The sequence below is a fragment of the Glycine max genome, chromosome 2, assembly GCF_000004515.6.
Source record: "Glycine max cultivar Williams 82 chromosome 2, Glycine_max_v4.0, whole genome shotgun sequence".
NCBI lineage: Eukaryota > Viridiplantae > Streptophyta > Magnoliopsida > Fabales > Fabaceae > Glycine > Glycine max.
In genome coordinates, this window is record NC_016089.4 from 32,095,925 (window position 1) to 32,114,469 (window position 18,545).

Here is an 18,545-nt window from a genome sequence, read left to right on the forward strand (position 1 = left end):
ATGACAAATTTTATTACATACATATTTAATTTTATTATGTTTTAAAATATTTTTTAATTAATAATTATAAATATATTTAAATTTAATTGAAATGCATTAATAGTATAAAAAATAAATTTATCATTTAATTTAAATTATTGTATAATTAAAATTAATACTTTTTATATAATTAAAATTAATATTTTTTTCTAATATTTTTTAATTTAATTAAAATGTATAAAATATATAAATATTTTTTTACATTATCATCTAATAATAATTTATTAGATATAATAAGATTTACGACATTTGTAAGAATTCATTTAAAAATTGTATTTAAAATGATTTCTAGTAAAGTAATAGTATAGAAACTAAAAATCTTTACACATAAAAATCTTTGCACCAAGAGTGATTCTATTTCTTTCTCTATTCACTTTTTGTGTCGACTCGACTCGACTCTTCCTTCTATTTAAACTCGTACGAGGTACACACAGAACACCCTCTCACACTGTCCCTTTCTCTCTCCCAAACTAAAAACTAAAACCCATTTTCTTCTCCAAAACCTTCGACTTTTCTCTAACCGAAACGCGCTTCGGAACATTTCTTCTTCGCTCTCTCACATCTTCCATTGCTCCAACTTTCACGCACTATCAAATTCCGACACTACTGGTGAGTCCCACCGCCCTTTTCCTCGTACTCCATCGAAACAACGTTTTAGGGTTTTTTTCTTGTCACTTGTCGGATATGTTGTGAGAATAAAAATTGATTTTTTTGGGTTAATTTTGTTAGCGATTCTGAAATTGTGTATGAGAGGGGTCAATGGTTTCTTAATTGGTCGTTGTTTTATGTTGAAGATAATTTGTATTAGGGACTTTCCTGAAATTGGGTATTGTGACATTGATGTACGCAATGTGCAGCTAGGGTTTTAGTTCAACCTCTTCTTTTGCTTGCATTGACACTTTCAGAAGGTGAAACAAAATTCTGTTAGAGGATGCGTGGATTTTTCTTCTGGCTTGTGCATAATTGTTAATGTCAATTATGTGTATAGATTTGTGATGATAATAATCCAAATGGGGACCCTTCTGTTGGTATTGGGTATGTAATTAATTTGTAAATGTATGAAGATAGAACATGGTAGCCTGTATTACTGTGGATAAATTATTACTGAGGTCAGTTTTTGGTGGTGTGGGGTACCGAGACTGTGCTAGTTGGTGGTGAAGGGACAAAACATGAACTAAGTGTGCTATCAATAGGAATTATTTGCTTGATATTTACATGAATTCATGAAATTGCAATTTGCTAGCATAGGTTATGGAAAGGAATTTCTTAGTGGGATCATTTTTTTTTGTGTTGGTGGCATGCAGTGTGTGTGCTAATTGATCAAGGAAGTTGATAAGGAGCCAGTTCAGTTTTCTACCTTAACGACAGAAAAAAGGACCGATCAAATTCTATGGCTGGTGCTGTAGGTGTCGTGAAGGAACTAAGGAGGCGTTTGTTTCAAGTTATAATATTGTATTCCCAGGAATTATATTATATTGCTAGAAATGTTATGCCTGGGAATATTGTTCCTATAAAACATGTTTGGTTGTCATTAGGAATTTTAGAAAAAATAAAAGCAAAAGTGAAATAAGAAATGTGAAGAAAGAAGTGGGGATCCCGCCTCTTTGCATGGGAATAAGAAGTAACAAACATTTAGCATGGGAATAAGAAGTAACAGAAAACGTGTATTTCATATTCCTGGGAATCAACTATTCATGGAAATATCTTTACTAAACTTGTAGCAAACATGGGAATGTGATATTCCCAAGTTCACATTCCCGGGAATCTTTTTTGATAACTTGAAACAAACGGCTGCTAAATATAAAAATAAGGTTATGATAGGCTAACTTGCCATTGGGTATCATTTCCTATATGTTTTAATTGAGATACTGCAGGGTACTAGAAGTTACAAACTGCTATTACGACCCTAATGCATGATACTTCTAAAGATGTTTTCCAGAACCTTGTTCTTGGATCATATTTTTATCTTTTGAACTCCGCCCTATCAACATTTTTTCATTGTAAAGCAGGTGGTGAGTGAACTTTGAATGCATAGAAGCCTGCTCAAATTTTCTGGCAGTGCTTTTCATATGCTTGTAAATTGAATCATATTTTTAGACAATAGGCTTTGTCAAAACTTGAGGGCGAGCCCTGGTGCAGCGGTAAAGTTGTGCCTTGGTGACTTGTTGGTCATGGGTTCGAATCCGGAAACAGCCTCTTTGCATATGCAAGGGTAAGGCTGCGTACAACATCCCTCCCCCATATCTTCGCATAACGAAGAGCCTCTGGGCAATGGGGTACGAAGTTAATTAGGCTTTGTCAAAACTTGGAAATCCAGTATCAATCATTTTAGAGTAGCTCAAATTGTTAAATAAACTTCAAAGTGAAAATGGAATAGATGGAAAGGTGGAGGGAGGGAAAGATAATTGATTGTGCATGACCATTGACAAAATTGGAAAAGAACATTTAAAAAGTCAAGAGTCCTCTGTTTCTAGAATCAAGAAATAATTTGTGTAACCAGCATTCACTTATAAACTCTTCTCTTCCAATGTGGAAATCAATTTGTTTAACAAAACTTGAACTTGGAAATTGGAAACATCTCATCATTGTTTCTTATATCAAGTTCCTTTTGCATAAAATGATTACAGGTATTGGTTCTCTCCCTCAGATCAAAATAGAGTTCGGAGAGGTAGCATTGTTACTGGCAATGAAAAATCTTCTGTAACTTCTATTCCACACTTGAAATTGCATTGTGACATGGAGGCTCAAATTCATCTACTTGAACAGGAAGCTTACTCTGCTGTCTTGCGTGCTTTCAAAGCTCAGTCTGATGCTCTTACTTGGGTATATATCTTTAGTTCCCTCCATGTATTTTTTGTTATCTTTGTATTTTCCTGTGTTGAAGATTACGCCCTTATTTTATTTTTTGTATTCATCAGGAGAAGGAAGGTTTGATAACTGAGCTTAGAAAAGAGTTGAGGGTTTCAGATGATGAACACAGAGAGCTTCTTACCAGGGTTAACTCTGATGAAATAATTCACCGTATTAGGTATTGAACTATTTGAATAGTTGCAACAGTGTAGGAAAAAAAATATTAGTTCTACAGTTTTTCTGCTTCTACTTTTATAAAGTTATGTAATGAAAAATGCCATCAGGGAGTGGAGACAAACTGGCTGTTACCAACCTGCAAGGCGCAGCACATCTCAGACTTTTCATGACATTTTACCTAGTCCAACTGTTTCAGCTTCCCGAAAAAAGCAGAAGACATCCCATTCGGTACCACCTCTTGTATACTATGTGATGACTTTAACAGCACAGTTTTTGTGTTCATATTCAGTGCTTCAATTGTAGGGGGTGCTTTTAGGATCCAGATGCCAAAATCCATCATCGCATTGCACTTAAATTCTTTACTTGAGAAGTACAAAATGAAAGATATATTGATGTCCATTTGATTTCCACCAATTTTGCTACCAGGGTCAGTCATTGCCTGCTTTATCTTCAGTGAAGTCTGTACAGTATACATCTGCTGGACCTACTGGAGGCAGGCATTTTGCAAATCACAATTCTAGTGCTCTTGCATCTAATGCATCTGCTACCGAAGCAGCAGCCTTTGATCCATTGATTGGGAAGAAAGTTTGGACTCGGTGGCCTGAAGATAACCACTTTTATGAGGCTGTTGTAACTGATTACAACCCTGCTGATGTATGTTTAGATCTTAAAATAGCTCTCAAAATCTTTGATTATCACATTTACATTTTACCAGGTTAAGACCTTTGAATTCTCCCTGTACTGATTGTCTTTTGATGTTTAAGGTGACTTGTGTAGACGAGTCTAATCATATTTTTTATCACATTAAGATGCCTTTTCCTTCAGGGGTTTGGTTTCCCCATGAATGCACAGATTACAGAAAATGAAAAGTAATGCCTGTAACCTCTTCAAGTATATGTAGTAAAGTATTCACCCTTCCATCCAGATGGAAATTAAAAGGCTTAAATGCGATTAGGGCCTAAATTTGAAAGAGCATGGCAGCATTATATTGACTTTTTTTAAATAACTTTTCAAACAAAAAAATCATCCAATTTTTGGATTGTGTTGCAGGGCCGGCATGCTTTGGTTTATGATATTAATAAAGTAAATGAGACTTGGGAATGGGTTGATCTCAAAGAGGTATATATTTTCCTATGCTGTGCTGCATATATCAGAGCAGTAATTAGTTAGGTTTCAATCTTTTAACAGTTATATTGAGTGAAGCCCTAGTAAAAAATATGTTAATGGAAAAATTAATATCAAATAATATGAAATGACTAAAAAATCTAATACTTTTAAAGATGGCGACTATAGATAGTTAGCAAATGATTTTTAGGTCATTAGCACCACCTTCCTTTAAAATGAATTTAGAAGCCTAGTTTTATATGTGTCTTAGTACCAGCAGGACACCGAGAATATATTAAAGGGTAGCAGAAAGATGAATGGAATTTGCAGCAGCAGTCCCTCATAAAAAGAAGTTTGAATCCTTCTATCAAATTATCTGTTATAATGACTTAACATTGAAGCTATTTCATTCATCCGTGTTCCTACAATTGGCCTTTAGCTCCTTTTATCTTGTCTTGGTACCCTGGCCATCATACTCCAATAGCTTATCTTCGGTGGTGTTTAACTTGCACCTTCTCTTGTGTTTATTAGAGTGATATGGATCATTTTCCTTCCTTGTTTGTGCCACATTTATTGTCTTATCTATGCAAAGTGAAAACTCATTCTGGTCTTGCTTGTAATATTGTTTCAAGGATTAAGGAACACTGCTTGAACAAAGATTGTGGTAGATGAAGTTTACAACTTCATCCATTAGTGATTTTGATAGGTCAGTTAGTAGTTAGGTGAAATACAAGGGGTTATGTTTGAATGAAGGGGAATGGGGTTGCAATTGATTAGACCCATTAAGGGTGATTTTTTGCTAGCAGATCAGTAGCTGTGTATAAATAGAAAGAGGGGTTGAGAAGGGGAGAATTTGGGGCCTTTGGGCATTGGGAGGTGCAGACCCTCACAGTTCTGCAAGTAAGCACCGTATTGAGGGGAAAAATCCCCTATTCTTTCTAATAAGATACCAGGTTTCTTTCAGATTTGAACAAAAAATCTTAAAGAAACATGGTGACTGAATATCAAATTATAATATTGTAAAATATTTGAATTCTTTATTTTAGAAAAAATGGGGGTTATTGAGGGATTCTTTTTATTAGTTGAAAAGCTTTCAAACAATAAGAAAATATTCATGGTCTATCATAGGTTAAGATTCAGGATTTTTTTTATTATTATTATTATTAGAAGAGTTCCTGTGGTTGTGTTGTTTTGAATCATTCTTAACATGGTTTTTTGAACAAGTTTAAAATAATGTGTCCTAACTCCTTATTTGATTGAATTTTTGCTTATGTGCATATAACCTCATGCATTCTGAATGTGTAAGCTTTTTGTGCAAATGCTTTGCCTATCTCTATCTGAAAGAAATTATACAAAAACCAGGTAGATATAATTTGTCAAAATGATCTTTCATATGTTATGGGTAATATGCCCTGATAATTACAGATCTCACCTGAGGATATAAAATGGGAAGGTGAAGATCCTGGCATTCTCCATAGAGGTGGACATGGTGGGCAAGGTGGTGGAGGTAGGAAATTCTTTGGCCATGGTGGTGATTCTTTAGGTGCAGGTAGAGGGAGAGGTCATCCCAGGTTTCAGGCCAGACAAGAATTTCTCCCACCTCAAAATGGTATTGGAAGGAGAGTTTTGGATGACATTGAGTTGCTGAACACAGATTCACTAGTTAAGGAGGTAGTATGATGTGCCTAAGCGACCTCATTGAGAACAAAAGAAGAACAAGAATATTCTTTTAAATTTTTTATAACGTTGATGATGTAACAGGTAGAAAGAATTTTTGCTACAAGTCCTCAAGATTCAATGGAGCTTGAGAAGGCAAAGCAAATGCTGAAAGTACGTTCACCAACCATCCATCATATTTTCTTTATCTTTAACCTTCATGCTCCTTGGTTAGTGTTCATACTCTAATTATTGCTTGAACTGTTGTATAGGAGCATGAGCAAGCACTTGTTGATGCCATTGCAAGGATTGCAGATGCATCTGATGGTGAAAGTGGTAATAATTAGCCGTCTACACAATCATGCTGCATACTGTTGTATATTAGAAGTCCTAATTTTTTTCGTTTAGGTCAGACAAAATGAGCCTTTTGTAATTGGATAAGATGAACATTTTATTATACTGTCGTCCACAACAGATTTAAGCAATTCTCTAACGAGGAAAATATTTAAGCTTTTCTTCATTTTGGATCAGAACAGTTTGAGGAGCTTTTATACCAAGAAGGGAGATGTAATAACAAGTGACTAGGTGCCTCTTATTTTGAGAAATTAATGGCTTTTTTTTAGTTCGTTAAGATAATTTTTAGAATAAAAACAATTATTTCTCATAATCGATTACAAAACAAGTGCTGAGTATTTGATAATCAATAATTGATGTACATTATCTTTTAGTATTTGATAATCAATAATTGATGTACATTATCTTTTAGTATTAGAATTGTTTTGCACAATTGGTGATCACGGTCACCACACTAATGTTTGATATTAAGCACAATCATCAAATACTGTAATTGTATAACTATTTATTTTTACTTATTTACAGATGGAGAACAGCCGTTCTTGCAGCATAGTCAATTGATGGAAAGGGGATGAGAGCACAGGAACCAACTGCATGTTGGAGGCAATCTGCCTTTGGAGATGATCTTTAAGCTCTGATGAAGTCTCATGGAAGTCCAATTTTGGATGAATGCATAGTCCACTTATGCACTTGTAGGATCCAACAGCAGCAAATGGCCAAGATGGTCTTACTGATGCATTTTCTGTCATTTATTTCTTTCCCTTCCTGACTGTTGCCACATGTGCAAGTTTTGTGCTCAATGACGATTTTGAATATAGAGCTTCAATATATCACTTCTCAGGCACATCAAATGTAAAATACAATAAATTAATTTATTTTTTACCGAGAGAAACTCAAACAAATGGGTTGATTTGTCTTCTGAACATGACTTTTTAACTGTCAATATCCCAAACCATTCCTGTAACACAGCATTGAAACTGTAAGAGTATAAGCATCTTGATGGAAGTATAAAAGGGATGGTTGGGTTTCCTGTATCTCACGTGTGCAAGGAGCCTCCATCTCAAAAAAAAAAGCTTAAAATTGGATTGACAATGGTTTGTGCTTATAGACATCGTATTTGTGGCATAATCATAAGATGAAAGGGTATTCTTAAACGCAAATAATAATGTCCAGTATTTGATCAGTCAAACCCACCAGAAGAAATTAAAAGAGGGGTTTACTGCAGTAGAAACATGGGAATGACATTGTACCATAAAACATAATAATTAATCCTACTCCTGCATAAGGCAACTCCCATAAGAATTCCTAATTTCCATGTAAATCCCTCTAAACAGCAGTTCAAAGACTCTAGGCTGGGATCTTGTACTTAAAAGAAAGACTAGAAATTTAGTTACTCCCAGAGTAAGAAATTTCTTGTTCTCTACCTAGAATGTGTACTCTGTCAACAAAAAAACTAGTTAAAGGGATAGCTCATACATATGAGACAGAGTAAGGGATTTTCATTTGCTCCAAAAGTACTAAAGAATTTCACAAAGAAAAACAGCACTTGGAAGAGTTTCATCTATCATCAAACAGCAAGATTGCAAATTAGTAATTGACTGATTACTTTGCCATTGCTACAGGGAGAAGTTGTCAAACGGACAAGATGGATTTTCTCGAAACCTGAGCCTGTCAAATAGATATACAAAGTAGACACTTTAAAATTGTGACAGTGGCAAACTGGCAAAAATCATTATACATAGTTTGAAGAAGTTGATTATAAATCTAAAGGATTATTAGTGTGTTTGTTTTTATGTTTGAAATGCTTAAACTAACGTTTGATCCAATCCCACAAGACACAAGCTTCTTAGTTGAAGTGCTTTGAAAGTTGAGTTGTGACAAAAACAAACCATAGTATATCATACTATCATAGGATAAAATTTAGGTGCAGTTTCATTGCTTCTAGTGTTGATCTTTAATTAAAATTAGAATTTTATCCTAGTAACCCAATGATAAAGGTGTAGATTAATCTTGAAACACTATTGAGGTGAAATTACATTTTTTTTTATTTGGATCCTCAGTATAATCCAAGTTAAGCTGGATGAACTCATTTAAGAGAGCAAAACCCTTCTGGTGCATTTTTTTTTCATTCTCATTACTCAAACCCCATACCTTATTTAAGTAAAACCGAGCTTCTTGTCACTTGAACCAATGCTAGGTGAAATTATTAAAGTTAAACTATTCATTTGTCCTTGTAGTTGTTCTAAATTCTTAGTTTAAGTTTTTATCCGTATACGAGATAATTATAAGTATTAGTCCCTACACATGTATAAAAGTAAGTTTTTGTTCCAGGCACTAACACCAGAGAAGAATTTATCGAGTGAAAAACCGCTACAAAATCTTTCTAAAGATGATAAACTGCTACAAAAAAACTGTATAGCCAGTATAGGGACTTCAATCTCCATTTTTCTTGTACATGAAGTATGGTAAAACTTAAAAATGAAGATCACTTCAGGAAATAGTAAATTCAATCAATTATGTTCCCCCAACGAATTACACGGGTCAGTAATTAAAGGACGAAAAACAAAAACAAAATAAAATATAAAAATAAATAAATCTACTGTAGTAGAACCTCTCCCATAAGTCATGAACATGTGTGTATGTTATGCACAATCAAAAACCACATAACGGAAACGGAACGAATCTAAAAAAGGTTCAACCTTTCAACTTCAACTTACGGTAATGCTTTTTTGTCTCACAAAACACGAATAATCGAAAACCTCGTAAACATCATCGAAGTCCACGAACCTTGACTCCAATAACCAAAACGACAAGTTCAAAGGCGATAAACGTAATAAACGACACGTTATCGTTATCAAGAGGCTTTGAGAAGGTACCTGGAAAATCGAGCAATTTCAAGAGATCTCATCTGCGTTGAAATGTGTTCAATGGAATCCGTCTCGAAACGACGTCGTTTTATTCAAACTTTGAGGATCCTTCGCTGAAGAGGTTCAGGTTGGTTGATAGATAGACATGTCATGGCAATACGGCGTCGTTCTGCGCAACGTTTTTTTTTTTTTTTTTTGAGGTAAGGTGGGTAAAAGGAAAACGCCGAAACACTACACATTCACGTGGGTCCTACAGAGTTATCATTAGCGGGTCGCGACGTTATTTATTTGGATTGGAATTGGGATGGCGGAGAAACCGATGCAACATAATTATTATTTAATTGATTTGATTGAAAATAATTCTAAAATAAGAGGTGTTCGTGAACCCATTTGGATCGATTTTGATCAAATTTAGGACTCAATCCAATTAAATTTGATCTAATTCGGTTTTCATTATTTTTTAACTCAACTCATTCATGAACAATTTAGTTCGGTTTGGACCAACAAATTATCCATTTAAATTTAATTTTTTTTCTTAGAATTACTATTTTATATCATGATTCTTTCAAATATCCAATACAATTAACAAAATATTATCAAATGTCTAACAATAATAAAATTGATTCATTTAGCACCATCAACATAACATTCTAAAGTATACTAATACAAATTAAAATAAAATATTCTTCAACGAGATTTACTATAATAATATGAAATATAATTATTTTCTACAAACTAATTTCTAGCAATCAGATTTGCTACAACCACATTTTTTGTAACCAAATTTGTTGAAACAAATGAACAAAATATGATTTATTAATATTATAAACATAGTAGAAAAAATAAATATGAAAAAAGGTAAAACAAACAACAATGTACCTGAAAGTAATATTTTAAGAAGTTTCAACACTAGTAGTCTCTACACTTGGAGTTCCCATACTCGCAGTATTTATAACCAAACCAAACAACTCTATAAATATAAGCACAACCCTGTTAGCACAAAAATTGATTGATATTTTATACAAATATAAAAAATGAAATAAGAGATTACACACCTGATTCAATCTTTTTCGCTTCATTTATTTCAACTTGCAAGTCATTAACATTTTTCTTAGTAGATCTAAGCCAATTTTAGGCACAAATAAGAGCTTCAACAGTAGTAAGACTCAAGGAACTACGAAATGAATCTAGAATTCTACCCCCTTACTAAATGTAGACTTAGATGATACAATAGATACATGAATAGCCAATATATCTCTAGCCATATAGGAAAGAATATAATATTTGGATGCTTTCAATTTCCACCAATTCAAAATGTCAAACTCAGCGTGGTCATCTTCAACATCATCCTCAAAATACCTATCTAGCTCATTTTTTTTTGCACCTTACCCTGTTTTTTCTTCATTTTCATTCTAAATTCATCATCCTAATCATCACCCTTATCACCTTTGTCATCATTATGTTGTGAGGCCATGTTTGAAGCCAATGTACTAGAATTGGCTGAATTGCTACTAGAATGAGAAATGGGATGCTCTAGTACATATTGCTGAATCAGTTTGCAAATGAGGTCTTTCAATTTTTTCATCATGTCCATGCTCTTCTCAACACCGCACATATGATTAAAACAAAATTGAATGTACTCACATTTATAATGAGGATCAAGAAAAACAACAACAAACAAAAGGTAGTTAATTCCATCACTTTCCCAATATTTGTTAAACTTTAATTGCATATTTGTTGTCATCCTTTGTATCACCAAGTCATTATTATGCCTCCCCTTATTTAGTGATGTTTTAATACTAACCAACTTCTTAAAAAAGTGTTAGCAGTAACATGCAATGACATAGAAAAAGAAATAGTTGCATCATATTTTGTCTTCAAAAGGCTAATAAAAACACCAGCATGTTCATTAGATATGAGATTTAACTCATATGCAGCCTCAACATACTCATAGCAATAAAATACATGCTCATATTTTTCAACAACATCTAACATCAAATAAGTAGAATTCTACCTAGTTGGTACATCAAGAATTAATATGACCTTAGTGGATACACTTACTTCTTCAACACACCTCTTAAAACTTACAAATCTACTTGGAGAAGACTTCACAAACTTACATATAACTCTTATTTTTCTAATAAATAGGTCAATTTCTTTCAATCCATCACTAATAATTAAATTCAAAATATGATCAGAACATCGCATATGCATGCACTCTCCATTCAACAAAGTATGCCCATTCAAAACACTCAGTGCTTTAGCTAAATATGAAATAGCCAAGTTATTAGCACTTGCATTATCCACTATTACACAACAAACTTTTGAAATCCCCCATTCTTTTAAACAATTCTCTAGGGTTACCCCTATGGTTTCACCTTTGTGGAAAGAAATCAAACAAAATGTCAATATTTTTTTATTCAACTCCCACCCTTCATCAATGTAATGAGTTGTCATACACATGTAATTCATATTTTGAATTGATGTCCAAATATCCATAGTAAGTAAAACCATTTGTTTATTTGCAGACGACACACGCTTTAGCTTCTCCTTTTCATCATTAAACACATGCATGCAATATCTAACAATAGTGACACGAGAAGGAATTTTAAATTTAGGTTGAGCATCTTCCATGAACTTCCTAAACCTTTCATTTTCAACAAACTTAAAGGCAAGTTCCTCAATAATTATCATCTTTGCAAGTGCTATTAGAGTTTGCTCTTGATTAAAATCAACAAGTTTCATACTAACTTTATTACGGTCACTCTCACTATCACTTCCAAAAACGATTATCTTTTGCTTTTTATCAACCTGTTTGTGTGGGTTTTTCTTACATTGTTGGAACAAATGTCTTCTCAAGTTAGAGGTTCTTCCATATATAGAACCAGTTGTTGCATATGATGCATTACAATACTTACAATAAGCCCTACCATCTTCCTTCTTAAAAAAATGTTCCCAAACATTAGAAAGGGGTCCAAAAACTTTTTTTTTTCTTACCTCTACTTGTGCAAATTCAGGATGTTGTCCTTGCCCTTGTTGTGGTGGAGTTTCATGTCCTTGTGGTTGTGAAGGATCCTCAAGGAAATCATTCTAAGAATCAAACTCAAAATAAGTAAAACAATACATGATCCAGGTAAATCAATTTTAAAGAATAAAAAAATATGTTATTGATTTGGAATCTAAAATCAGGAGGTTGCCACTCAAAATAAAATAACTGCATCTTGATAAAAAAAAATCTTGATTTGGATAAATATCCATATCAACACAATATATATTTTCCAAAAACTAAATTAGGGTTTGTGTAAATTAGAAAAAATAACCAAATTTTATCTGGGCATCAAACATATCAACAAATATGAATCCCAATAATCTAACCATAATAGTTACTTTGATACCACATAGAGTTTTAATAATGTTTATTAAAATAAGTGACGCACACAACACACAATTAAAAAATAAGTGGTATATAAAAAGAGTTGTTAATTATGTTGGTTGGTGAAGAAAATTCAAGAGTCAGAAGTGAATGTAAAGAAACATGAAACATGGTTTGTTGTGAAGTGAAGGGATTGTTATCTGCTGACTGAGAAATAAAATGGCACGACATAACACAACAAGTCAGATGATTTTTATAAGGTTTAATTACACATTTAGTCCCTATAGTTTCCAAACTTATCCCTTTTAGTCCCTATAGTTAATAAGTGGATTTTTTAGTCCCTGGAGTTTACCTTTTAAATCCCAAAAGGTCTCTTCCGTTAAAATTCTTTAACACTGTTAAATAATATTTGCCATGGACCTTTTGTATAGCATGAGTTTTTAATTGGGAGGAAACTCAATAATTTTTAAGCGTGCAAAGGAAGGAACTCCCACTTAGAACTCTCACTCGAAACTCCCACTCTCACTTGCACATCAATAGAACACTCATCGGTGACAAGTGTGTTTTCGTTGCTCTTCTCACACCGCACTGACTTTTGGTTGCGTTTTCAATTCTTCTCACTCTCGACCACTCAAAACTCATTGCAATTTTTGTTGTTGTTGAGTATTATTTTTTGGTTGCAGGTAGTTTTGTGCCAACTCGATTGAGATTACCAACGCCATTTGTTTGAAGTTTTAATGTCGATTGTTGAGGACAACGTCAACCACCGAACAACAAGTAAGTTTAGGTTTTTTTATCAAATAAATTTTTGCCCAATTTTCTTGGTCTTTATTTTTTGTTCATTATGTTTTCTTTGTTGTTGAATCATTTTGAAGCTTGTTTAGGGTATTATAGCATGTGACTACATCATCAATCGTTGATTATTGTGCTCATGGTATAGGCTTGTATCCAAACACTTTTTCTATTATTGTATATCACGGTGGTCACTTTGTGAATATACCAACAAAATCACATGGTCTTGAGGAATTATGTTGGGGGTAAAACCTTTCTGATGGGTAAATGTGATCCAAATGATTGGTCATTGCAAGAGGTAACCTTTGATCTTAAACAACACGATTATAAAGGTTCTGTTCAGATTTTCTATCGCCAACTTGGAATAAGGTTGGATAAAGATCTTATTAAAGTTTTAAATGATGATGGAACAAGGAAAATTGTTAAGACTGCTATGGATTTGATTCAAAAACATGTTGAAGTATATATTAATCATACTTCACACATGACAGAGGTAATTTTGTTGACTATTGATGAGGGAGGATGATGCAATCCTCCCAAGGAGGGGACCCATTACCAGAGCCATGGCTAGGAGACTCTAAGAAGATTAGACCAGAGATGCAGGAGAAAGGCCTAGGATTCTCATGAACCTTAGGGTAGATTTTGGGCCCATGGGCTAAGTATGAGCTCACTTATCTTTGTACATCCTAGATTAGGGTTTCATTATTTTTGGGCCTTGTATTTAGGGTTCCATAGTGTATGGAGGGTACCTAGTAATGTAGGATTTTTCAGCCATTGTATTTTAGGGCACCTAGACTAGTTTTTATATTAGTGGTAGTTTTGTAATTTTACATGCATTAAGTGCACTATTTGATGTGTGTGTTGGGAGAGAAATTTAATTGAATTGGGAGAAGCCCAATCCAATTAAATTTTGGACCATCCTAAGAGGGAGGTGAGCATTTGCTAGCTACACCCCATTGCCACATCATATAGTCACACTTTGTGCATATCCTTCATGTTTTACATGCCTCATGACACCTAAGCACACTTAGTGAAGAATCTTGGACTTCATCTTGAATTAGTGGGCTGAACCATAGCTAAAATTTACTAATCATAATTAGTGAAATTTTGGCTCCAAATTTGGCTCCACAAATTCAAATTCAAATTCAAGTGAAATTTGAATAGAAATTCAAATTTCCCTCTAATTTTGTGTGACACTTATAGTGTGTTTGGATGGAGCAATTCACCAGTGGAATTCATTTTTCAAGGAATTTAAAAGAATTCATCATAAAATAGCTTGTTTGGATAGAATATTTGAATGGAGATTTATTTTTTGGTATTTTTATGAATCATTTTGATTGACTAAAACAGTGGGATTTCAAATTCTCTCAAAAAATAAAGAATTTGAAATTCTTTTTTCAGAGATGCTCACTCTAATTCACGTTCTTGCTCTTGACTCTTTCTCGCTCAACACTCGCAACTACAGGTGACCAAAGTTTTTACGGTTGACATTGACATAAGTTGTTTTTCACTGATGTTGGCCGAGGTTTTTTCGGTCAGCCAAAGCTATTTTTTAGCCAATATCGACTATGGTTATTTTTTAGCCGATGTTAGCTGGGGTGTTTTGGTTGATGTCAACTAGATTTTCATAGCCAACATCGGATTTTTTTTTGTTGACATCGACTAGGGCTTTCTGATTGACAATGGTCAGAGCTATTTCTTAACCACATTAGCTAGATTTTTTGGTTGATCTTGGCAAGGTTTTTTCTACTAACACTAGATAGGTTTTTTTGAACGACATCGGGCATGCCTATTTTTAGTCGACATCCACTAGAGTTTTTTCGGTTTACATCGGTTAGAGTTATTTTTTAGCTAACATCAACCAAGGCTATTTTATAGCTGATGTTGGGTAAGGTTTTTTGTCCGACATTGATCAGGGCTATTGTTTACCCAACTTCGACTAGGGATTTTTCGGCCAACATTGACCAATGATGTTTTTTGGCCAACATCGGGTAGGTTCTATTGGTCGACATCGACCAAGCTATTTTTTAGCCGATGTTGGGTAGATTTTTTTGTCAATGCCTGCTAGGATTTTTTAGGTCGACATTGGCTAAAAATAACCTTGGTCAATGTCGTTCTAAAAGACCCTAGTCGGTGTCGACCAAACAAACCCTAGCCGATGTTGGTAAAAAAACCTTGCCAACATTGGCTGAAAAATAGACTCAACCAACGTTAGCCGAAAAATAGCCCCGGTTGACGTCAGATGACAAATATTCATTGCATACTTTGACAAAAAAAACCCTATTTGACGTCGACCGAAAAATAGCATTGGTTGATGTCGGTTTAAAAACATCACTGATTGTGGTCAGGCAAAATAACCCTAGTTAAAATTATCAATATTTTATATTTTTAAATTATTAAAAATTGAAAAATATTTTTTAATTAATATTTCAAAATTAGATTGTGTTTTTTTCTATAAAGTTTAATATTAAAATTTCATCTATTTAAAATATAAAATTGAAATTTTGCATATGGAGGAAATTGAATTGTCATATCCAAACAAAGAATTTAAAATTGAAGAAATTTGAATTGATTTATCCAAACAAAGCATTTGAAAAATGAAAGAGATTAAAATCAAAGCAATTCAAATTCTAGGCATTTCAAATTCCCTGAAATTTTGAAATTCCTGATCCAAACACAAGGTTAGGCTATAAATAGAGGCCTTGTGTGTGCATTTTTTCAACTTTGATCATTTGAGAAATTAGACTTCAAAGTTCAGACCTCATTTGAGGAATAAAATTTGTGCCCCCCTCTCTCCCTCTCCCTCCACTCATCTTCTCCTACCTTCAAGCTCTTATCCATGGCCTCCTATGGTGATGAGCTGGTTCTTGACTTATCTTCTCCTTGAAGTGCCGTCTCCAATCACCTTTCCTCCTTCCCAATTCCGCTGCCATTGATCTTCAAGAAGCAAAGGACTCCATCGATGAAGAAGATCCAAGGCCTACAAGCTCTTCATGGAGCTACATCAGGAAAAGCCATGGTTGAAGGAGATTTGGGGAATGATGTCATTGATGGAATAGACAGTGATGCGGAGGTTGACATGGTTGACTTGGATGATAGGGATAAGGAAACTGATGATGATAAGGGAGATAATGATAATTATGAGGAAAATGATAGTGATGATAGGGATGACTTGGATGCTGAATATGATATTGATAAATTAGAATATGATATAGCAAGTGAAGAAGATGATGACTGTTATGCACTTTCTATGGCACAAATTAATGGAGAAGATATATCAATAGAACCAGTTTCCAAGAGATTTCAACCTCATGAAATGGGAAGAGATTTTAATTTTGAGGTTGGTATGGAGTTTGATTCAATTAGTCAGTTCAAGGAAGCCATCAAAGAATATGCAAACCTACATGGTTTTGGGGGTGAAATTCAAGAAAAATGACAATTTTCGATGTAGGGTGATTTGTTAGAATGGTTGTGAATGGGTGGCATATGTGAGTAAGGTTGGTGGATCAACAAAATATAGCATGAAGACTTACAATTAAAAGCACACATATGTCAGGTCTGATAGTGGTAAATTGGCATCAAGTAAATGGATTGCAGAAAAATTGATAGAACCTTTGAAGTATACCCCTAACATGTCAACTAATGCAGTGATTCAAAAAGTCAGTGAAAGCTATTGTGTAAAAATATCTAGTAAGAAGACATATTGGGCAAGAAGGATTGCAAAGGAAAAGGTGCAAGGAAATTATGTAGAATTCTGGTCAAAGCATATGACTGGTTGATGCAGCTAGACCTAGGAATTGGGAGAAGCCCAATCCAATTAAATTTTAGAGGGGGAGGTGAGCATTTGCTTGCTACACCCCATTGCCACATCATATAGTCACACTTTGTGCATGTCCTTCATGCTTTACATGCTTTCATGACACCTAAGCACACTTAGTGGAGAATCTTGGACTTGGTCTTGGATTAGTGGGCTGAGCCATATCTGAAATTCACTAATCATAATTAGTGAAATTTTGGCTCCAAAATTTGGCTCCACAAATTCAATTTCAAATTCAAGTGAAATTTGAATAGAAATTCAAATTTCCCTTCAATTTTGTGTGACATTTAGGTTATAAATAGAGGCTATGTGTGTGCATTTTTCAACTTTGATCATTTGAGAATTAAACTTCAAAGTTCAGACTTCTTTGGAGGCACTAAATTTCATGCTCTTCTCTTCCTCTCCCTTCATTCATCTTCTTCTACCTTCAAGCTCTTATCCATGTCTTCCTATGGTGGTGAACTTCTTCTAGACTCATCTTCTACTTGAAGTGGCGTCTCCATTCATCTTTCTCCTTCTCCATTCCACTGCAATCATACCTCAAGAAGCAAAGGAATCCATTGATGAAGAAGATCCAAGGCCTACAAGCTCTACATGGTGCTACATCATGTGGTATCAAGAACATCTTCATCTAGGTGATGTTTTTTTCTTCCTCTATCTTTTTGTTCGGTTAATTCACTTTAATTCCTTGTTATTCATCTTATTCTCCATGTATATCCTCCATAATGAAATCCTAATATGTACAAAGATAAGTGGGCTCATACTTAGTCCATGGGCCCGAAATCTACCCTAAGGCTCATGAGAACCCTAGGGCCTTCTCTTGCATCTCTGGCCCAATCTACTTGGAGTCTTCTATCCAATGCCCTTGTGGGGTAGGATTGCATCATTTAATTTCATGAAATGTTTGACTATGTGACGATTATATCTAAGTTTGTAATGTATTTTGTAGGCATGTGGTGGCAACAATGTTTGACTGTAGACTTTGTTCATCCATATTATCACGTGAATACTTATATAAACTGTTATGCGCCCACTTTGTTCATCCATTATGGAACCAATTAATGGAGAAGATATATGGCAGCAAATTGGACTTCCAACTGTCTTACCCCTATAAGTTAGAGTTCTAATTGACAGACCTAAGAAGGCTAGGAGAAAAGAAAATGATGAAGCACCAAAACCTCGTAAGCTAAAGAGGACAAATACATCTTTGAGGTACGGCAGGTGTGGCACATTTAGGCATAACAAAAGGGTGTGTCAAAACATGACAATCCCTAAACCAAATCCTTCTCCAAAGAAACCTAAAGCTGCTACATAAACAAAGAAGAAAAGCACAACCACAAAATCAAAGAAAAAAGAAACACCTACCACATCAATTGTTACTGCTTCAATGAGTCAACAAACCCAACCCTCCAGCACTCAATAATCTCATACTTAGTCATCCAAAACAAGCAACATGCACACTCAAAAATCTCAAACCCAGGCATCGACAACTACTAAAGGAAACTTTAGGCCTAAA

General features: G+C 34.3%; 1 protein-coding gene and 1 long non-coding RNA gene across 7 annotated transcripts; one reads left to right on the forward strand and one right to left on the reverse strand.

Annotated features, from left to right (window-relative positions):
* Positions 1–491: 491 nt before the first annotated feature.
* LOC100789282 (protein EMSY-LIKE 1) lies at positions 492–7,024 on the forward strand. 6 transcript variants are annotated; one of them, XM_006575172.4, is made up of 12 exons: positions 492–648; positions 1,344–1,481; positions 2,667–2,707; positions 2,806–2,862; positions 2,958–3,067; positions 3,174–3,294; positions 3,493–3,720; positions 4,117–4,185; positions 5,596–5,841; positions 5,932–6,000; positions 6,099–6,162; positions 6,706–7,024. In XM_006575172.4, exons 2-12 carry the CDS (start codon positions 1,430–1,432, stop codon positions 6,753–6,755), a joined length of 1,107 nt encoding a protein of 368 aa, XP_006575235.1. In that variant the 5' UTR covers positions 492–648; positions 1,344–1,429; the 3' UTR covers positions 6,756–7,024. The 6 variants fall into 6 exon arrangements, with proteins under 6 accessions (XP_006575235.1, XP_006575233.1, XP_006575234.1 ...); XM_006575170.4 differs by having other exon boundaries at positions 1,344–1,491; positions 2,667–2,862; XM_006575171.4 differs by lacking the exon at positions 4,117–4,185 and having other exon boundaries at positions 1,344–1,491; positions 2,667–2,862.
* LOC102667278 (uncharacterized) lies at positions 6,549–9,573 on the reverse strand. Its single transcript, XR_001385116.3, has 2 exons — positions 9,057–9,573; positions 6,549–7,848 (listed from the first exon to the last, which is right to left on the reverse strand). It is a non-coding gene; the product is annotated as an uncharacterized lncRNA (long non-coding RNA).
* Positions 9,574–18,545: the final 8,972 nt, after the last annotated feature.

Bases quoted from the DNA above. Each gene is read 5' to 3' on its own strand.
- LOC100789282 (XM_006575170.4), top strand. From the start codon at position 1,430: ATGGCTGGTGCTGTAGGTGTCGTGAAGGAACTAAGGAGGCGTTTGTTT. The intron at 1,492-2,666 runs GTATTCCCAGGA...AAATGATTACAG, and splicing joins TTGTTTCAAGTTATAATATT to GTATTGGTTCTCTCCCTCAG. The intron at 6,163-6,705 runs GTAATAATTAGC...ACTTATTTACAG, and splicing joins TGCATCTGATGGTGAAAGTG to ATGGAGAACAGCCGTTCTTG.